This window comes from Heterodontus francisci, chromosome 46, assembly GCF_036365525.1.
Source record: "Heterodontus francisci isolate sHetFra1 chromosome 46, sHetFra1.hap1, whole genome shotgun sequence".
Classification (NCBI taxonomy): Eukaryota; Metazoa; Chordata; class Chondrichthyes; order Heterodontiformes; family Heterodontidae; genus Heterodontus; species Heterodontus francisci.
In genome coordinates this window covers 19,251,204-19,273,190 of record NC_090416.1, presented here as the reverse complement: position 1 = coordinate 19,273,190, position 21,987 = coordinate 19,251,204, and the positions used below count along the sequence as shown (strand labels likewise).

The 21,987-nt window shown below is 56.5% G+C and overlaps 1 protein-coding gene across 1 annotated transcript in view; it reads left to right on the top strand.

The window, feature by feature from the left end:
- Window positions 1-21,987, top strand: part of LOC137356918 (potassium/sodium hyperpolarization-activated cyclic nucleotide-gated channel 4-like) — a 137,780-nt gene that overhangs the window by 28,524 nt on the left and 87,269 nt on the right. The window contains exons 3-5 of the mRNA XM_068022763.1: window positions 14,078-14,507; window positions 14,840-15,001; window positions 17,035-17,253. Coding sequence (XP_067878864.1) covers window positions 14,097-14,507; window positions 14,840-15,001; window positions 17,035-17,253 — 792 coding nt within the window. The 5' untranslated portion in view covers window positions 14,078-14,096. The remainder of the gene's footprint in view (window positions 1-14,077; window positions 14,508-14,839; window positions 15,002-17,034; window positions 17,254-21,987) is intronic.

The window sequence follows — 21,987 nt, the reverse complement described above, 5'->3', positions numbered from 1 at the left end:
GAGACAGACTGACAGACTGACCTAGAAGGTGAAGTGACTTGTAACAGCTGGCATTCCAGAAAGTCTGCCCTGCTGAAAAAAAAAATCCAACATCTACAGTATACAGCAGAGAGAGAGAGAGAGAGCTGGATGTGACCCACCGTGTTTCAACAGAACCTTCAATCAAGAGTGAAATCTACACTCATCTCAGGCCTGCCTCTATCTAGAACTCGAGTTTCAACAGAATTCAACAGGTTTATTGTAACCTCCACCCCGCCCCCCGCACCCCACCACTGAAACTCACCTACTTCTTCCCCTTTTCAATCTGTATCGTGTGTGTGTGTGTGTGTGTGTGTGTGTGTGTGTGTGTGTGTGTGTGTGTGTGTGTGTGTGTGTGTGTGTGCGCAAGTGAATGCGTGAGTGAATGAGGTTGTGATAATTTCAGGATAAGGCGTATTGATCAATAAACAATAGACTTGCTGTTTTAAAACCTACAAGAAAACCTGTCGCTGTCTGTTTATTTGAAAAATAAAACACCAAGGGGCGAAACTCGAATACAAATACACCTGCTGCGGTCAGGTGGGGAGTTGGACGGTGAGAAGCACATGGCCATAACACTCCAGACATCCAGAAAACATGGGCGATTATCTGGAGCTTTGAGGTGAATGGATATCCCTTGCTCATTGTTGTGACTGGCAGCAGTTCCCTGTTAACTGACAGCTATGTCAGTTCTCTTCACACAGAGAATGGTGGGTGCGTGGAATGCACTGCCAGCGGTGGTAGTAGAAGCAGATACATTAGGGACATTTAAGCGACTCTTGGATAGGTACATGGATGATAGTAGAATGAAGGGTATGTAGGTAGTTTGATCTTAGAGTAGGTTAAAGGGTCGGCACAACATCGTGGGCCGAAGGGCCTGTACTGTGCTGTACTATTCTATGTTCTATGTTGTATGAGTGTGCTCTCCCTCTGCGTTTTTCCTGTGACTCTTCAGTAAACAAGCACACACTGTCAGTCAGTGTCAATGCTGTGAAGGCAGAGTCGAAGTCATCTGTTCGACATTGTGACGTGAAGCTGTGTGTTTAACTGTTACTGAATGTCAGGCAAGGAACTGAATTCATGAGAGTGACTGGAGATGTATGAGCAGTGGGTGTACAGTGTCACCAGTGAAATGACCCTCCGACAGTGCAGCACTCCCTCAGTACACAACCTCCGACAGGACAGCACTCCCTCAGTACACAACCTCCGACAGAGCTGCACTCCCTCAGTACTCACCCTCCGACAGTGCAGCACTCTCTCAGTACACAACCTTCGACAGTACAGCACTCCCTCAGTACACAACCTCCGACAGAGCTGCACTCCCTCAGTACTCACCCTGCGACAGTGCAGCACTCCCTCAGTACACAACCTCTGACAGTACAGCACTCCCTCAGTACACAACCTCCGACAGTGCAGCACTCCCTCAGTACACAACCTCCGACAGGACAGCACTCCCTCAGTACACAACCTCCGACAGAGCTGCACTCCCTCAGTACTCACCCTCCGACAGTGCAGCACTCTCTCAGTACACAACCTTCGACAGTACAGCACTCCCTCAGTACACAACCTCCGACAGAGCTGCACTCCCTCAGTACTCACCCTGCGACAGTGCAGCACTCCCTCAGTACACAACCTCTGACAGTACAGCACTCCCTCAGTACACAACCTCCGACAGAGCAGAACTCCCTCAGTACTCACCCTCCGACAGTGCAGCACTCCCTCAGTACTGACCCTCCAACAGTGCAGCACTCCCTCAGTACTCACCCTCCAACAGTACAGCACTTCCTCAGTACTCACCCTCCGACAGTGCAGCACTCTCTCAGTACACAACCTTCGACAGTACAGCACTCCCTCAGTACACAACCTCCGACAGAGCTGCACTCCCTCAGTACTCACCCTGCGACAGTGCAGCACTCCCTCAGTACACAACCTCCGACAGTACAGCACTCCCTCAGTACACAACCTCCGACAGAGCAGAACTCCCTCAGTACTCACCCTCCGACAGTGCAGCACTCCCTCAGTACTGACCCTCCAACAGTGCAGCACTCCCTCAGTACTCACCCTCCAACAGTACAGCACTTCCTCAGTACTCACCCTCTGACAGTGCAGCACTCCCTCAGTACTGACCCTCCGACAGTGCAGCACTCCCTCAGTACTGACCCTCTGACAGTGCAGCACTCCCTCAGTACTGACCCTCTGACAGTGCAGCACTCCCTCAGTACTCACCCTCCAACAGTACAGCACTTCCTCAGTACTGACCCTCTGACAGTGCAGTACTCCCTCAGTACTGACCCTCTGACAGTACAGCACTCCCTCAGTACTGACCCTCCGACAGTGCAGTACTCCCTCAGTACACAACCTCCGACAGTGCAGCACTCCCTCAGTACTGACCCTCTGACAGTGCAGCACTCCCTCAGTACTGACCCTCTGACAGTGCAGCACTCCCTCAGTACTGACCCTCCGACAGTGCAGCACTCCCTCAGTACTGACCCTCCGACAGTGCAGTACTCCCTCAGTACACAACCTCTGACAGTACAGTACTCCCTCAGTACACAACCTCCGACAGTGCAGCACTCCCTCAGTACTGACCCTCTGACAGTGCAGCACTCCCTCAGTACTGACCCTCTGACAGTGCAGCACTCCCTCAGTATACAACCTCCGACAGTGCAGCGCCCCCTCAGTACTCACCCTCCGACAGTGCAGCGCCCCCTCAGTACTGACCCTCTGACAGTGCAGCACTCCCTCAGTACTGACCCTCTGACAGTGCAGTACTCCCTCAGTACTGACCCTCTGACAGTACAGCACTCCCTCAGTACTGACCCTCCGACAGTGCAGCGCCCCCTCAGTACTGACCCTCTGACAGTGCAGCACTCCCTCAGTACTGACCCTCTGACAGTGCAGTACTCCCTCAGTACTGACCCTCTGACAGTGCAGCGCCCCCTCAGCACTGACCCTCTGACAGTGCAGCACTCCCTCAGTACTGACCCTCTGACAGTGCAGTACTCCCTCAGTACACAACCTCCGACAGTGCAGCGCCCCCTCAGTACTGACCCTCCGACAGTGCAGTACTCCCTCAGTACTCACCCTCCGACAGTGCAGCGCCCCCTCAGTACTGACCCTCTGACAGTGCAGCACTCCCTCAGTACTGACCCTCTGACAGTGCAGCACTCCCTCAGTACTGACCCGCCAACAATGCAGCACTTCCTCATTCATGACCCTCTGACAGTGCAGCACTCCCTCATTACTGACCTGCCAACAGTGCAGCACTCCCTCAGTACTGACCCTCTGACAGTGCAGCACTCCCTCAGTACTGACCCTCTGACAGTGCAGCACTCCCTCAGTACTGACCCGCCAACAGTGCAGCACTCCCTCAGTACTGACCCTCTGACAGTGCAGCACTCCCTCAGTACTGACCCGCCAACAGTGCAGCACTCCCTCAGTACTGACCCTCTGACAGTGCAGCACTCCCTCAGTACTGACCCTCTGACAGTGCAACACTCCCTCAGTACTGATCCGCCGACAGTGCAGCACTCCCTCAGTACTGACCCTCTGACAGTGCAGCACTCCCTCAGTACTGACCCTCTGACAGTGCAGCACTCCCTCTGTACTGACCCTCTGACAGTGCAGCACTCCCTCAGTACTGACCCGCTGACAGTGCAGCACTCCCTCAGTACTCACCCTCTGACAGTGCAGCACTCCCTCAGTACTGACCCGCCAACAGTGCAGCACTCCCTCAGTACTGACCCTCTGACAGTGCAGCACTCCCTCAGTACTGACCCGCTGACAGTGCAGCACTCCCTCAGTACTGACCCTCTGACAGTGCAGCACTCCCTCAGTACTGACCCGCCAACAGTGCAGCACTCCCTCAGTACTGACCCTCTGACAGTGCAGCACTCCCTCAGTACTGACCCTCTGACAGTGCAGCACTCCCTCAGTACTGACCCTCTGACAGTGCAGCACTCCCTCTGTACTGACCCTCTGACAGTGCAGCACTCCCTCAGTACTGACCTGCTGACAGTGCAGCACTCCCTCAGTACTGACCCTCTGACAGTGCAGCACTCCCTCAGTACCGACCCTCTGACAGTGCAGCACTCCCTCAGTACTGACCCTCTGACAGTGCAGCACTCCCTCAGTACTGACCCGCCAACAGTGCAGCACTCCCTCAGTACTGACCCTCCGACAGTGCAGCACTCCCTCAGTACTGACCCTCTGACAGTGCAGCACTCCCTCAGTACTGACCCGCTGACAGTGCAGCACTCCCTCAGTACTGACCCTCTGACAGTGCAGCACTCCCTCAGTACTGACCCGCCAACAGTGCAGCACTCCCTCAGTACTGACCCTCTGACAGTGCAGCACTCCCTCAGTACTGACCCTCTGACAGTGCAGCGCTCCCTCTGTACTGACCCTCTGACAGTGCAGCACTCCCTCAGTACTGACCTGCTGACAGTGCAGCACTCCCTCAGTACTGACCCTCTGACAGTGCAGCACTCCCTCAGTACCGACCCTCTGACAGTGCAGCACTCCCTCAGTACTGACCCTCTGACAGTGCAGCACTCCCTCAGTACTGACCCGCCAACAGTGCAGCACTCCCTCAGTACTGACCCTCCGACAGTGCAGCACTCCCTCAGTACTGACCTGTCAACAGTGCAGCACTCCTTTACTGCTGCAGTGAGACCACCCAAGTCCAGGGGTAGGGTTTGATGCTACAACCATCCTGGTAGGTAGTGAGATGACTCTCAGCTATGCTGCCTTACCAAGATATCTGAGGAGGCCTCGGACTGTTCAAACTTGAGTTCAGCTTTCAAGTATTGATTGTGGAAAGCAGTATTACAAAATCCTGCTCCTGCCAATACTTACACCTGGATCAATACACTCCCATTACTATGTATGGTACAAGCTATAATTTCCAAAAGGCCCCAGTTTAGTTACAGTGTGCTGCTAAGTGGAGTTACTCTGTTCTGCCCTGCCACATTTGCACACAGGCAACGTCAGACTGATGGAATTTTCCTCCCAATCCTGGCTTTTATCTGGAAGAAGATTTATTTCCATTCCGTGCCACACAGGTCTCAATGGAGGCCTGAGACCCTCATATACAGACCCATCATTCACCAGATAACACAGTGAGGTTTACATTCACCCCTCCTCTGCTGAAGGTGCTGACTCTCACTGGGGTACGGGTCCCCTCCTCTCCTGAAGGTACTGACTCTCACTGGGGTACGGGTCCCCTCCTCTCCTGAAGGTGCTGACTCTCACTGGGGTACGGGTCCCCTCCTCTCCTGAAGGTACTGACTCTCACTGGGGTACGAGTCCCCTCCTCTCCTGAAGGTACTGACTCTCACTGGGGTACGTGTCCCCTCCTCTCCTGAAGGTGCTGACTCTCACTGGGGTACGGGTCCCCTCCTCTCCTGAAGGTACTGACTCTCACTGGGGTACGGGTCCCCTCCTCTCCTGAAGGTACTGACTCTCACTGGGGTACGGGTCCCCTCCTCTCCTGAAGGTACTGACTCTCATCCAAATGTTCCCCACAACATTTGCTCACTAAAGGTCACTTGCTGTACTGAAGGGTCTCTGTTAGCCTTACCTACACAGCACAGTTAAGGGCTTGTAACCTGCTGCAGTCATTCATGGTCGTGGTGTGTTGAGGTCACATCAGCCAGGGCCTGTAGAAAATGGGAAGCTTTAATTCATCAGGAACCTCCACGGGATTTTTTTTTTTTGAATGAAAGTGTTGTTGTGAGTTGTTTGTTGTGATGTTTCTAGTGGAGACAGCTCCCTCTGTCTCCCCGAGGGACTGCGGTAGTAAGGCACTGCACAGATACTGCTCGACAATGCCCATCTGAACAGAGGAGGTTAAACTTTTCATCCATCAGTTCCACAGTCTGTAACACCTTGTCTGTCTTTAGTCCTCTCAGACAGTGCTATTTTTCACCCAGTCTGAGAGAGAGAGAGAGAGAGTGTGCGTGTGTATCTGTGTGTTTCTGCGTGTGCGTTTCTGTGTGTGTCTGCGTTCCTGTGTTTGTGTGTATGTGTATGTATGTGTGTGTATGTGTTTGAGTTTGTCTGTATGTATGTATGTGAGTTTGTATTCATCAATGACCTTCCTTCAATCATAAGGTCAGAAGTGGGGATGTTCGCTGATGATTGCACAATGTTCAGCACCATTCGTGACTTCTCAGATACTGAAGCAGTCTGTGTAGAAATGCAGCAAGACCTGGACAATATCCAGGCTTGGGCTGATAAGTGGCAAGTAACATTCGCACCACACAAGTGCCAGGCAATGACCATCTCCAACAAGAGAGAATCTAACCATCTCCCCTTGACATTCAATGGCATTACCATCACTGAATCTCCCACTATCAACATCCAAGGGGCTACCATTGACCAGAAACTGAACTGGAGTAGCCATATAAATACCGTGGCTACAAGAGCAGGTCAGAGGCTAGGAATCCTGCGGCGAGTAACTCACCTCCTCCCTCCCCAAAGCCTGTCCACCATCTACAAGGCACAAGTCAGGAGTGTGATGGAATACTCTCCACTTGCCTGGATGGGTGCAGCTCCAACAACACTCAAGAAGCTCGACACCATCCAGGACAAAGCAAACCGCTTGATTGGCACCCCATCTACAAACATTCACTCCCTCCAACACCGATGCACAGTGGCAGCAGTGTGTACCATCTACAAGATGCACTGCAGCAACTCACCAAGGCTCCTTAGACAGCACCTTCCAAACCCGCGACCTCTACCAAATAGAAGGACAAGGGCAGCAAACACATGGGAACACAACCACCTGCAAGTTCCCCTCCAAGTCACACACCATCCTGACTTGGAACTATATCGCCATTCCTTCACTATCGCTGGGTCAAAATCCTGGAACTCCCTTCCTAACAGCACTGTGGGTATACCTACCGCAAATGGACTGCAGCGGTTCAAGAAGGCAGCTCACCACCACCTTCTCAAGGGCATTTAGGGATGGGCAATAAATGCTGGCATAGCCAGTGATGCCCACATCCCATGAATGAATAAAAGAAAATGTGTGTATGTATGTATGTGCGTGAGTTTGTGTGTATGTATGTGCATGAGTGAGTGAGTGAGTGTGGGTGAGTATATATGTGTGTATGTTTGTGAAACAATGTGTGGTAAGTATGTGTGTGTGAGAGTGTGTGTATGTATGTGTCTGTATATGTCTGCGTGTATGTGTGTGTGCCTCACAAGGAATGTGTAACAGGAGGAGGAGGGGGACAGGGCTAACTTAACATGGGAAGAAATAGTAAGCAAGTCGAGGGAGAGCTCGTCTGAGCTGAAATAGCTGTTGTGTGTGTGTCGTGTGTGTGTGTCATTGGTGTCGTATGTGTGTGTGTCGTGTGTGTGTGCGTCATGTGTGTGCGTGTGTCGTGTGTGTGTCGTGTGTGTGCGTCGTGTGTGTGCGTGTGTCGTGTGCGTGCGTCGTGTGTGTGTGTCGTGTGTCGTGTGTGTGTCGTATGTGTGTGTGTCGTGTGTGTGCGTCGTGTGTGCGCGTGTGTCGTGTGTGTGCGTGTGTCGTGTGTGTGTGTCGTGTGTGTGTGCGTCGTGTGTGTGTGTGTCGTGTGTGTGTGTGTCGTGTGTGCGTGTGTCGTGTGTGTGTGTGTCGTGTGTGCGTGTGTCGTGTCTGTGTGTCGTGTGTGTGCGTCGTGTGTGTGCGTCGTGTGTGTGCGTGTGTCGTGTGCGTGTGTCGTGTGCGTGTGTCGTGTGCGTGTGTCGTGTGTGTGTGTCGTGTGTGTGCGTCGTGTGTGTGCGTGTGTCGTGTGTGTGCGGCGTGTGTGTGTGTGTGTGGTGTGTGTGCCGTGTGTGTGTGTGTGTCGTGTGTGTGTGTGTCGTGTGTGTGTGCGTCGTGTGTGTGCGTGTGTCGTGTGTGTGCGTCGTGTGTGTGTGTCGTGTGTGTGTGTCGTGTGTGTGCGTCGTATGTGTGTGTGTCGTGTGTGCGTGTGTCGTGTGTGCGTGTCGTGTGTGTGCGTCGTGTGTGTGTGTGTGTCATGTGTGTGTGTGTGTGTCGTGTGTGTGCGTGTCGTGTGTGTGAGTGTCGTGTGTGAGTGTGTGTCGTGTGTGTGTGTGTGTCGTGTGTGTGCGTGTCGTGTGTGTGTGTGGATCGTGTGTGTGCGTCGTGTGTGTGCGTGTCGTGTGTGTGTGTGGGTCGTGTGTGTGTGTGTCGTGTGTGTGTGCGTGTCGTGTGTGTGTGCGTGTCGTGTGTGTGTGTCGTGTGTGTGTGTGTGTGTCCTGTGCGTGTGTGTGTCGTGTGTGATTGTGTGTCGTGTGTGTGTCGTGTGTGTGTGTGTGTCGTGTGTGTGTGCATCGTGTGTGTGTGCGTCGTGTGTGTGCGTGTCGTGTGTGTGTGTCGTGTGTGTGTGTTGTGTGTGTGCGTGTCATGTGTGTGCGTGTCGTGTGTGTGTGTGCGTCGTGTGTGTGCGTGTCGTGTGTGTGTGTGGGTCGTGTGTGTCGTGTGTGTGCGTCGTGTGTGTGTGCGTGTCGTGTGTGTGTGTGTGTCGTGTGTGTCGTGTCTGTGTGGTGTGTGTGTGCGTCGTGTGTGTGTGCCGTGTGTGTGTGTCGTGTGTGTGTGTCGTGTGTGTGTGCCGTGTGTGTGCGTGTGTCGTGTGTTGTGTGTGTGCGTCGTGTGTGTGCGTGTGTCGTGTGTGTGCGGCGTGTGTGTGTGTGGTGTGTGTGCGTCGTGTGTGTGTGTGTCGTATGTGTGTGTGTCGTGTGTGTGCGTCGTGTGTGTGCGTGTGTCGTGTGTGTGCGTCGTGTGTGTGCGTGTATCGTGTGTGTGCGGCGTGTGTGTGTGTGGTGTGTGTGTGTCGTGTGTGTGTGTCGTGTGTGTGCGTCGTGTGTGTGTGTCGTGTGTGTGTGTGTCGTATGTGTGTGTGTCGTGTGCGTGTGTCGTGTGTGTGCGTTGTGTGTGTGTCGTGTGTGTGTGTCTTGTGTGTGTGTCGTGTGTGTGTGTCGTGTGTGTGTGTCGTGTGTGTGTGTCGTGTGTGTGTGTCGTGTGTGTGCGTCGTATGTGTGTGTGTCGTATGTGTGTGTGTCGTGTGTACGTGTCGTGTGTGTGCGTCGTGTGTGTGTGTGTGTGTGTGTGTCGTGTGTGTGTGTGCGTCGTGGGTGTGTGTCGTATGTGTGTGTGTCGTGTGTGTGTGTGGGTCGTGTGTGTCGTGTGTGTGCGTCGTGTGTGTGTGCGTGTCGTGTGTGTGTGTGTGTCGTGTGTGTGCGTGTCGTGTGTGTGTGTGCGTCGTGTGTGTGCGTGTCGTGTGTGTGTGTGGGTCGTGTGTGTCGTGTGTGTGCGTCGTGTGTGTGTGTCGTGCGTGTGTGTCGTGTGTGTGTGCGTCATGTGTGTGCGTGTGTCGTGTGTGTGTCGTATGTGTGTGTGTCGTGTGTGTGCGTCGTGTGTGTGCGTGTGTCGTGTGCGTGCGTCGTGTGTGTGTGTCGTGTGTCGTGTGTGTGTCGTATGTGTGTGTGTCGTGTGTGTGCGTCGTGTGTGCGCGTGTGTCGTGTGTGTGCGTGTGTCGTGTGTGTGTGTCGTGTGTGTGTGCGTCGTGTGTGTGTGTGTCGTGTGTGTGTGTGTCGTGTGTGCGTGTGTCGTGTGTGTGTGTGTCGTGTGTGCGTGTGTCGTGTCTGTGTGTCGTGTGTGTGCGTCGTGTGTGTGCGTCGTGTGTGTGCGTCGTGTGTGTGCGTGTGCCGTGTGCGTGTGTCGTGTGCGTGTGTCGTGTGTGTGTGTCGTGTGTGTGTGTCGTGTGTGTGCGTCGTGTGTGTGCGTCGTGTGTGTGCGTGTGTCGTGTGTGTGCGGCGTGTGTGTGTGTGTGTGGTGTGTGTGCCGTGTGTGTGTGTGTGTCGTGTGTGTGTGTGTCGTGTGTGTGTGCGTCGTGTGTGTGCGTGTGTCGTGTGTGTGCGTCGTGTGTGTGTGTCGTGTGTGTGTGTCGTGTGTGTGCGTCGTATGTGTGTGTGTCGTGTGTGCGTGTGTCGTGTGTGCGTGTCGTGTGTGTGCGTCGTGTGTGTGTGTGTGTCATGTGTGTGTGTGTGTGTCGTGTGTGTGCGTGTCGTGTGTGTGAGTGTCGTGTGTGAGTGTGTGTCGTGTGTGTGTGTGTGTCGTGTGTGTGCGTGTCGTGTGTGTGTGTGGATCGTGTGTGTGCGTCGTGTGTGTGCGTGTCGTGTGTGTGTGTGGGTCGTGTGTGTGTGTGTCGTGTGTGTGTGCGTGTCGTGTGTGTGTGCGTGTCGTGTGTGTGTGTCGTGTGTGTGTGTGTGTCCTGTGCGTGTGTGTGTCGTGTGTGATTGTGTGTCGTGTGTGTGTCGTGTGTCGTGTGTGTGTCGTGTGTGTGTGTGTCGTGTGTGTGTGCGTCGTGTGTGTGCGTGTCGTGTGTGTGTGTCGTGTGTGTGTGTTGTGTGTGTGCGTGTCGTGTGTGTGCGTGTCGTGTGTGTGTGTGCGTCGTGTGTGTGCGTGTCGTGTGTGTGTGTGGGTCGTGTGTGTCGTGTGTGTGCGTCGTGTGTGTGTGCGTGTCGTGTGTGTGTGTGTGTCGTGTCTGTGTGGCGTGTGTGTGCGTCGTGTGTGTGTGCCGTGTGTGTGTGCCGTGTGTGTGTGTCGTGTGTGTGTGTCGTGTGTGTGTGTGTGCGTGTGTCGTGTGTTGTGTGTGTGCGTCGTGTGTGTGCGTGTGTCGTGTGTGTGCGGCGTGTGTGTGTGTGGTGTGTGTGCGTCGTGTGTGTGTGTGTCGTATGTGTGTGTGTCGTGTGTGTGCGTCGTGTGTGTGCGTGTGTCGTGTGTGTGCCTCGTGTGTGTGCGTGTGTCGTGTGTGTGCGGCGTGTGTGTGTGTGGTGTGTGTGTGTCGTGTGTGTGTGTCGTGTGTGTGCATCGTGTGTGTGTGTCGTGTGTGTGTGTGTCGTATGTGTGTGTGTCGTGTGCGTGTGTCGTGTGTGTGCGTTGTGTGTGTGTCGTGTGTGTGTGTCTTGTGTGTGTGTCGTGTGTGTGTGTCGTGTGTGTGTGTCGTGTGTGTGTGTCGTGTGTGTGTGTCGTGTGTGTGCGTCGTATGTGTGTGTGTCGTATGTGTGTGTGTCGTGTGTACGTGTCGTGTGTGTGCGTCGTGTGTGTGTGTGTGTGTGTGTGTGTCGTGTGTGTGTGTGCGTCGTGGGTGTGTGTCGTATGTGTGTGTGTCGTGTGTGTGTGTGGGTCGTGTGTGTCGTGTGTGTGCGTCGTGTGTGTGTGCGTGTCGTGTGTGTGTGTGTGTCGTGTGTGTGCGTGTCGTGTGTGTGTGTGCGTCGTGTGTGTGCGTGTCGTGTGTGTGTGTGGGTCGTGTGTGTCGTGTGTGTGCGTCGTGTGTGTGTGCGTGTCGTGTGTGTGTGTGTGTCGTGTGTGTCGTGTCTGTGTGGCGTGTGTGTGCGTCGTGTGTGTGTGCCGTGTGTGTGTGTCGTGTGTGTGTGCCGTGTGTGTGCGTGTGTCGTGTGTGTGCGTCGTGTGTGTGCGTGTGTCGTGTGTGTGCGGCGTGTGTGTGTGTGGTGTGTGTGTGTGGTGTGTGTGTGTCGTGTGTGTGCGTCGTGTGTGTGTGTCGTGTGTGTGTGCGTGTCGTGTGTGTGTGTGTGTCGTGTGTGTCGTGTCTGTGTGGCGTGTGTGTGCGTCGTGTGTGTGTGCCGTGTGTGTGTGTCGTGTGTGTGTGTCGTGTGTGTGTGCCGTGTGTGTGCGTGTGTCGTCTGTGTGCGTGTGTTGTGTGTGTGCGTCGTGTGTGTGCGTGTGTCGTGTGTGTGCGGCGTGTGTGTGTGTGGTGTGTGTGTGTCGTGTGTGTGCGTCGTGTGTGTGTGCGTCGTGTGTGTGTGTGTCGTGTGTGTGTGTGTCGTGTGTGTGCGTCGTGTGTGTGCGTGTGCGTGTGTCGTGTGTGTGCGGCGTGTGTGTGTGTGGTGTGTGTGTGTCGTGTGTGTGCGTCGTGTGTGTGTGTTGTGTGTGTGTGTGTGTCGTATGTGTGTGTGTCGTGTGTGTGCGTTGTGTGTGTGTCGTGTGTGTGTGTCGTGTGTGTGTGTCGTGTGTGTGCGTCGTATGTGTGTGTGTCGTATGTGTGTGTGTCGTGTGTACGTGTCGTGTGTGTGCGTCGTGTGTGTGTGTGTGTGTGTGTGTGTCGTGTGTGTGTGTGCGTCGTGGGTGTGTGTCGTATGTGTGTGTGTCGTGTGTGTGTGTGGGTCGTGTGTGTCGTGTGTGTGCGTCGTGTGTGTGTGCGTGTCGTGTGTGTGTGTGTGTCGTGTGTGTGCGTGTCGTGTGTGTGTGTGCGTCGTGTGTGTGCGTGTCGTGTGTGTGTGTGGGTCGTGTGTGTCGTGTGTGTGCGTCGTGTGTGTGTGCGTGTCGTGTGTGTGTGTGTGTCGTGTGTGTCGTGTCTGTGTGGCGTGTGTGTGCGTCGTGTGTGTGTGCCGTGTGTGTGTGTCGTGTGTGTGTGCCGTGTGTGTGCGTGTGTCGTGTGTGTGCGTCGTGTGTGTGCGTGTGTCGTGTGTGTGCGGCGTGTGTGTGTGTGGTGTGTGTGTGTGGTGTGTGTGTGTCGTGTGTGTGCGTCGTGTGTGTGTGTCGTGTGTGTGTGCGTGTCGTGTGTGTGTGTGTGTCGTGTGTGTCGTGTCTGTGTGGCGTGTGTGTGCGTCGTGTGTGTGTGCCGTGTGTGTGTGTCGTGTGTGTGTGCCGTGTGTGTGCGTGTGTCGTCTGTGTGCGTGTGTTGTGTGTGTGCGTCGTGTGTGTGCGTGTGTCGTGTGTGTGCGGCGTGTGTGTGTGTGGTGTGTGTGTCGTGTGTGTGCGTCGTGTGTGTGTGCGTCGTGTGTGTGTGTGTCGTGTGTGTGTGTGTCGTATGTGTGTGTGTGTCGTATGTGTGTGTGTCGTGTGTGTGCGTCGTGTGTGTGCGTGTGTCGTGTGTGTGCGGCGTGTGTGTGTGTGGTGTGTGTGTGTCGTGTGTGTGCGTCGTGTGTGTGTGTTGTGTGTGTGTGTGTCGTATGTGTGTGTGTCGTGTGTGTGCGTTGTGTGTGTGTCGTGTGTGTGTGTCGTGTGTGTGTGTCGTGTGTGTGCGTCGTATGTGTGTGTGTCGTATGTGTGTGTGTCGTGTGTACGTGTCGTGTGTGTGCGTCGTGTGTGTGTGTGTGTGTGTGTGTCGTGTGTGTGTGTGCGTCGTGGGTGGGTGTCGTATGTGTGTGTGTCGTGTGTGTACGTGTCGTGTGTGTGAGTGTCGTGTGTGAGTGTGTGTCGTGTGTGTGTGTGTGTGTGTCGTGTGTGTGCGTGTCGTGTGTGTGTGTGGATCGTGTGTGTGCGTCGTGTGTGTGCGTGTCGTGTGTGTGTGTGTCGTGTGTGTGTGTGTCGTGTGTGTGCGCGTCGTGTGTGTGCGTGTCGTGTGTGTGTGCGTGTCGTGTGTGTGTGTGTGTGTCGTGTGCGTGTGTGTGTCGTGTGCGTGTGTGTGTCGTGTGTGTGTGTGTCGTGTGTGTGTGCGTCGTGTGTGTGCGTGTCGTGTGTGTGTTGTGTGTGTGTGTCGTGTGTGTGTGCGTCGTGTGTGTGCGTGTCGTGTGTGTGTGTGTGTCGTGTGTGTGTGTGCGTCGTGTGTGTGCGTGTCGTGTGTGTGTGTGGGTCGTGTGTGTGTGTGGGTCGTGTGTGTCGTGTGTGTGCGTCGTGTGTGTGTGCGTGTCGTGTGTGTGTGTGTCGTGTGGTGTGTGTGTGTGTGTCGTGTGTGAGTGTGTGTCGTGTGTGTGTGTGTCGTGTGTGAGTGTGTGTCGTGTGTGTGTGTGTCGTGTGTGTGTGTGTCGTGTGTGTGTGTGTCGTGTGTGTACGTGTCGTGTGTGTGAGTGTCGTGTGTGAGTGTGTGTCGTGTGTGTGTGTGTGTGTGTCGTGTGTGTGCGTGTCGTGTGTGTGTGTGGATCGTGTGTGTGCGTCGTGTGTGTGCGTGTCGTGTGTGTGTGTGTGTCGTGTGTGTGTGTGCCGTGTGTGTGTGTGCGTCGTGTGTGTGTGCATGAGCCACAAGTCTGATGAGGTAGGTTTGGTAACAGTTAACGGGTTGATTTAAATATCTAAATACCTGTTCTGGATTTTTCTTTTGGACAGGTTTTACTGGGATCTTATTATGTTGCTGCTCATGGTGGGGAATTTAATTATTCTGCCGGTCGGAATCACGTTTTTCAAGGACGAGAATACCCCGCCGTGGATTGTCTTCAATGTGGTTTCAGACACTTTCTTCCTTCTTGACCTGGTACTGAACTTCAGAACTGGCATTGTGGTGGAGGACAACACTGAAATTATCCTAGACCCTCACACAATTAAGATGAAGTACCTGAAGAGCTGGTTCCTGGTGGACTTTGTGTCCTCCATCCCAGTCGACTACGTTTTCCTCATTGTGGACCTGGAGACCAGGGTGGATTCAGAGGTCTACAAGACAGCCAGGGCCCTACGAATTGTTCGCTTCGCCAAAATCCTCAGCTTGCTCCGTCTCCTGCGCCTGTCCCGTCTCATCCGATATATCCACCAGTGGGAAGAGGTAAGCTCCAATCCTGGAATTGCAGGCGGAGGCCACTTGGCCCCCTTTCTTTGAAAGAAATATCCAATTAATCCCACTCCCCATTGCCCTGGAAATACTCCCACTTCCAATATTTATCCAATTCCCTTTTGAAAGTTACTATTGAATCTGCTTCCTCTGCCTTTTCAGACAGCGCGTTCCAGATTTTCAAAATTCCATCTTAAACCTTTTAACATTTACCAACCATCTTTGAAAACATGTTGCAAAGTATCACATTCCATATGAATTTTAAAGTTTTAAAAGGCCCCCCCCATTCACAGATTGGGATGACATTCTCTTGTTGTGTTATGTAGATTTTCCATATGACCTATGACCTGGCCAGTGCAGTGGTGCGGATTGTGAATCTCATCGGGATGATGTTGCTGCTCTGCCACTGGGATGGATGTCTCCAGTTCCTTGTCCCGATGCTCCAGGATTTCCCTGAAGATTGTTGGGTCTCCATCAACCACATGGTGGTAAGGAACATAAACCGGAGCCCAACTGGACAGGACTTTGGCAATGGACAGAGGGAGGCTTGGGGCAGACCGGGAGACCAGGAGCTGGGGGAGAGACCAGGAGCTGGGGAAGAGACCAGGAACTGGGGAAGACCAGGAGCTGGGGGAGGAGACCAGGAGCTGGAGGAGACCAGGAGCTGGGGAAGACCAGGAGCTGGGGGAGAGACCAGGAGCTGGGGAAGAGACCAGGAGCTGGGGAAGAGACCAGGAACTGGGGAAGACCAGGAGCTGGGGGAGGAGACCAGGAGCTGGGGAAGACCAGGAGCTGGGGGAGAGACCAGGAGCTGGGGGAGAGACCAGGAGCTGGGGGAGAGACCAGGAGCTGGGGGAGAGACCGGGAGCTGGGGGAGAGACCGGGAGCTGGGGGAGAGACCGGGAGCTGGGGGAGAGACCAGGAGCTGGGGGAGAGACCAGGAGCTGGGGGAGAGACCGGGAGCTGGGGGGGAGACCGGGAGCTGGGGGAGAGACCGGGAGCTGGGGGAGAGACCGGGAGCTGGGGGAGAGACCGGGAGCTGGGGGAGAGACCGGGAGCTGGGGGAGAGACCGGGAGCTGGGGGAGAGACCGGGAGCTGGGGAAGACCAGGAGCTGGGGAAGACCAGGAGCTGGGGGAGACCGGGAGACCAGGAGCTGAGGGGAGACCAGAAGCTGGGGGAGAGACCAGGAGCTGGGGGAGAGACCAGGAGCTGGGGGAGAGACCAGGAACTGGGGGAGAGACCAGGAACTGGGGGAGAGACCAGGAACTGGGGGGTGCCCGGGAGCTGGGGGGAGACCAGAAGCTGGGGGAGACCAGGAGTTGGGGGGAGCCCGGAAGCTGGGGGGAGCCCGGAAGCTTGGGGGAGCCCGGAAGCTTGGGGGAGACCAGAAGCTGGGGGAGACCAGGAGTTGGGGGGAGCCCGGAAGCTTGGGGGAGACCAGAAGCTGGGGGAGACCAGGAGTTGGGGGGAGCCCGGAAGCTGGGGGGAGCCCGGAAGCTTGGGGGAGACCAGAAGCTGGGGGAGACCAGGAGTTGGGGGGAGCCCGGAAGCTGGGGGGAGCCCGGAAGCTTGGGGGAGACCAGAAGCTGGGGGAGACCAGGAGTTGGGGGGAGCCCGGAAGCTGGGGGAGGTTACAAGTTGGGAAAGCCTGGGGATGGTGGGAGGAGGGAGGGACAGGGGAGGTGTGAGACGGGAGGGAATTGGGGAAGTCTGGGAGTGACGGGGGAGGACTGAGGGACGGGAGGGGATGGGATGGGAATGCCCCAGCACCTTATCAGGTGCTTGGCCCTCTGCCCTCACCTGCTGATTGGCATGGAGAAATCTGGCATTCCTCTCAGTTGCTGACCAGCAGCAGCTCGAGGCCTGCTGCCCCTTTAACAGTCGTCTGAGGGCTTCAGCAGGACTGGCTCCCCCACAATGCCTGTGCTCTGAAGGTAGTGAAGGGGCAGTTTCTGGCTGGGGAGAGTCTAGGGGGGGGAACATACGATGGGATTGCAGGATACTGGCCGGTATCTCGCTTGGCTTGGCCAGGCCTGGCCCGGCCCGGTCCGACCCACATGTGACCCCACTTCTACACTCTGTAGTTGTAAAAATAACCAGCTATGAGATGTCCGAACACCACCTTCCCAGGGCAAGTGGGGATGATTGACAATCATGGCTTTACCACAGCATGAGATTGAAATACAAGTATATATAATAATGTCCTGTGAGGAGCTGAAACTCTTGCTCTTAATCCCAGGCTTCACTGAGATTGAAAACAGGATAGACACAGTGACAGCCAAGGATATGGTCTCAGCTGCACCCAGTCTGTCCCAGACAATTGGAATATATACACTCCCCATTGCACCCAAGGTGTAAAGATGGATAAAAACCCCAGGGCCAGCGTGCGGGGAAAATATTCCTCTCCTTTAGGCAATTGGAACGAGCTCAGGAGATGACTTGAGCTGCTATAAGACCTGCCTTTTTGTATAAGGATATCTCTGCCCGAGCAGGATGATGTGGAACCTCTTCTCTTACAGAATGATTCCTGGGGTAAGCAGTACTCACACGCTCTGTTCAAGGCCATGAGTCACATGTTATGTATCGGCTATGGCCAGCAGGCCCCCAAGGGGATGACAGATGTCTGGCTCACCATGCTCAGCATGATAGTAGGGGCCACCTGCTACGCCATGTTTATCGGACACGCCACCGCACTCATCCAGTCCCTGGATTCATCCCGACGCCAGTACCAGGAGAAGGTAAGGCCTGGCTGATTAACAGCAAAGAGGGAGGGAAAACCAGGCATTCACAGCAGGTCTGGGAGAGGGGGAGACAGAAAGAGAGAGAGAGAGACTGAGAGACAGAAGGTGAGAGGGAGAGAAACAAAGACTTGCATTTCTATAGCACCTTTCCCAACCTCAGGATGTCCCAAATCACTTTACAGCCAATGAAATACCTTTGAAGTGTGGTTTACTGCTGCAATGTCGAAAATGCAGCAGCCAATTTGTGCACAGCAAGATCCCACACAATGTTATCAATCACCACCATCATCTTTTTTCTCAGTCATGTCGTTTGAGGGATAATTATTGGCCCCTGGACACCGGGGAGAACTCCCCTGCTCCTCTTCGAAATGTGAGATCTTTTACATCCATCTAAGAGGACAGACAGGGCCGTGGTTAAATGTCACACCTGAAAAAGTACTCCTCCGACAGTGTGGCACTCCCTCAGTACTGACCCTCCGACAGTGCGGCGCTCCCTCAGTACTGACCCTCCGACAGTGCGGCGCTCCCACAGTACTGACCCTCCGACAGTGTGGCACTCCCTCAGCACTGACCCTCCAACAGTGCGGCGCTCCCTCAGTACTGACCCTCCGACAGTGCGGCGCTCCCTCAGTACTGACCCTCCGACAGTGTGGCACTCCCTCAGTACTGACCCTCCGACAGTGCAGCGCTCCCTCAGTACTGACCCTCCGACAGTGCAGCGCTCCCTCAGTACTGACCCTCCGACAGTGCGGCACTCCCTCAGTACTGACCCTCCGACAGTGCGGCGCTCCCTCAGTACTGACCCTCCGACAGTGCGGCGCGCCCTCAGTACTGACCCTCCGACAGTGCGGCGCGCCCTCAGTACTGACCCTCCGACAGTGCGGCGCTCCCTCAGTACTGACCCTCCGACAGTGCGGCGCTCCCTCATTACTGACCCTCCTACAGTGCAGCGCTCCCTCAGTACTGACCCTCCGACAGTGCGGCGCTCCCTCAGTACTGACCCTCCGACAGTGCAGCGCTCATCAGTACTGACCCTCCGACAGTGCGGCGCTCCCTCAGTACTGACCCTCCGACAGTTCGGCACTCCCTCAGCACTGACCCACCGACAGTGCGGCACTCCTTCAGCACTGACCCTCCGACAGTGCGGCACTCCCTCAGCACTGACCCTCCGACAGTGTGGCACTCCCTCAGTACTGACCCTCCGACAGTGCGGCGCTCCCTCAGTACTGACCCTCCGACAGTGCGACGCTCCCTCAGTACTGACCCTCCGACAGTGCGGCACTCCCTCAGCACTGACCCACCGACAGTGCGGCACTCCTTCAGCACTGACCCTCCGACAGTGCGGCGCTCCCTCAGTACTGACCCTCCGACAGTGTGGCACTCCCTCAGCACTGACCCTCCAACAGTGCGGCACTCCTTCAGCACTTACCCTCCGACAGTGCGGCACTCCTTCAGCACTGACCCTCCGACAGTGCGGCGCTCCCTCAGTACTGACCCTCCGACAGTGTGGCACTCCCTCAGCACTGACCCTCCGACAGTGCGGCACTCCCTCAGCACTGACCCTCCGACAGTGCGGCACTCCCTCAGCACTGACCCTCCGACAGTGTGGCACTCCCTCAGCACTGACCCTCCGACAGTGCGGCACTCCTTCAGCACTGACCCTCCGACAGTGCAGCGCTCATCAGTACTGACACTCCGACAGTGCGGCACTCCTTCAGCACTGACCCTCCGACAGTGCGGCACTCCCTCAGCACTGACCCTCCGACAGTGCGGCACTCCCTCAGTACTGACCCTCGACAGTGCGGCGCTCCCTCAGTACTGACCCTCGACAGTGCGGCACTCCCTCAGTACTGACCCTCGACAGTGCGGCGCTCCCTCAGTACTGAACCTCCGACAGTGCGGCACTCCTTCAGTACTGACCCTCCGACAGTGCGGCACTCCCTCAGTACTGACTCTCCGACAGTGCGGCACTCCCTCAGTACTGACCCTCCGACAGTGCGGCGCTCCCTCAGTACTGACCCTTTGACAGTGTGGCACTCCTTCAGCACTGACCCTCCGACAGTGCGGCACTCCCTCAGCACTGACCCTCCGACAGTGCAGCACTCCTTCAGCACTGACCCTCCAACAGTGCGGCGCTCCCTCAGTACTGACCCTCCGACAGTGCGGCTATCCCTCAGCACTGACCCTCCGACAGTGCGGCTCTCCCTCAGCATTGACCCTCCGACAGTGCGCACTCCCTCAGCACTGACCCTCCGACAGTGCGGCACTCCCTCAGTCCTGACCCTCCGACAGTGCGGCACTCCCTCAATACTGACCCTCCGACAGTGCGGCACTCCCTCAGTACTGACCCTCCGACAGTGCAGCGCTCATCAGTACTGACACTCCGACAGTGCGGCGCTCCCTCAGTACTGACCCTCCGACAGTGCGGCGCTCCCTCAGTACTGACCCTCCGACAGTGCAGCTCTCCCTCAGTACTGACCCTCCGACAGTGCAGCATTCCCTCAGTACTGACCCTCCGACAGTGCGGCGCTCCCTCAGTACTGACCCTCCGACAGTGTAGCATTCCCTCAGTACTGACCCTCCGACAGTGTGGCACTCCCTCAGTACTGACACTCCGACAATGCGGCACTCCCTCAGTACTGACCCTCCGACAATGCGGCACTCATCAGCAATGACCCTCCGACAGTGCAGCGCTCCCTCAGTACTGACCCTCCGACAGTGCAGTGCTCCCTCAGTACTGACCCTCCGACAGTGCGGCGCTCCCTCAGTACTGACACTCCGACAGTGCGGCGCTCCCTCTTTGCTGGAGAGACAGGGCTGGAGTCACAGGGCCGGAGAGACAGGGTTGGAGAGACAGGGTTGGAGAGACAGGGTTGGAGAGACAGGGCTGGAGAGACAGGGCCGGAGAGACAGGGCCTGACTCACAGGGCTGGAGAGACAGGGCTGGTGTCACAGGGCCAGAGACACAGAGCCGGAGAGACTGGGCCTGAGTCACAGGGCCAGAGACACAGAGCCGGAGAGAAAGGGCCTGAGTCACAAGGTCGGAGAGACAGGGCCAGAGAGACAGGGCCAGTGTCACAGGGCCGGAGTCACAGGGCCGGAGTCACAGGGCCAGAGTCACAGGGCCAGAGTCACAGGGCCAGAGTCACAGGGCCGGGGAGACAGGGGCGGAGAGACAGGGGCGGAGAGACAGGGGCGGAGAGACAGGGCTGGAGAGACAGGGCTGGAGAGACAGGGCTGGAGAGACAGGGCCTGAGTCACAGGGCCTGAGAGACAGGGGCGGAGAGACAGGGCTGGAGAGAGAGGGCCTGAGTCACAGGGCCAGAGAGACAGGGCCTGAGAGACAGGGCCGGAGGGACAGGGCCGGAGGGACAGGGCCGGAGTCACAGGGTTGGAGAGACAGGGCCTGAGTCACAGGGCCAGAGAGACAGGGCCGGAGAGACAGGGCCGGAGTCACAGCGTTGGAGAGACAGGGCCGGAGAGACAGGGCTGGAGAGACAGGGCCTGAGTCACAAGGCCGGAGACACAGAACCGGAGTCACAGGGCCAGAAGGACAGGGCCGGAGAGACTGGGCCTGAGTCACAGGGCCGGAGAGACAGGGCCGGAGAGACAGGGCCAGAGAGACAGGGCCAAAGAGACAGAGCCGGAGAGACAGGGTCTGAGTCACAGGGCCGGAGAGACAGGGCCTGAGTCACAGGGCCGTAGAGACAGGGCCGGAGTCACAGGGTCAGAGAGACAGGGCCTGAGTCACAGAGCCGGAGAGACAGGGCCTGAGTCACAGAGCCGGAGAAACAGGGCCTGAGTCACAAGGGCCGGAGAGACAGGGCCTGAGTCACAGGGCCGGAGAGACAGGGCTAGAGTCACAGGGCCGGAGACACAGAGCCGGAGTCACAGGGCTGGAGAGACAGGGCTTGAGTCACAGGGCCGGAGACACAGAGCCAGAGTCACAGGGCTGGAGAGACAGGGCCTGAGTCACAGGGCCTGAGAGACAGGGCCTGAGTCACAGGGCCGGAGACACAGAGCCGCAGTCACAGGGCTGGAGAGACAGGGCTGGAGTCACAAGGCCAGAGAGACAGGGCCTGAGTCAGGGCCGGAGAGACAGGGCCTGAGTCACAGGGCCGGAGAGACAGGGCCTGAGTCACAGGGCCGGAGAGACAGGGCCTGAGTCACAGGGCCGGAGACACAGAGCCGGAGTCACAGGGCTGGAGAGAAAGGGCTGGAGTCACAAGGCCAGAGAGACAGGGCCTGAGTCACAGGGCTGGAGAGACAGGGCCTGAGTCACAGGGCCGGAGAGACAGGGCCTGAGTCACAGGGCCGGAGACACAGAGCCGCAGTCACAGGGCTGGAGACAAAGGGCTGGAGTCACAAGGCCAGAGAGACAGGGCCTGAGTCAGGGCTGGAGAGACAGGGCCGGAGAGACAGGGCCTGAGTCACAGGGCCGGAGACACAGAGCCGGAGTCACAGGGCTGGAGAGACTGGGCCTGAGTCACAGGGCCAGAGAGACAGCGCCTGAGTCACAGGGCCAGAGAGACTGGGCCTGAGTCACAGGGCCGGAGACACAGAGCCGGAGTCACAGGGCTGGAGAGACAGGGCTGGAATCACAGGGCTGGAGAGACAGGGCTGGAATCACAGGGCCAGAGAGACAAGGCCTGAGTCACAGGGCTGGAGAGACAGGGCTGGAATCACAGGGCCAGAGAGACAAGGCCTGAGTCACAGGGCCAGAGAGACAGG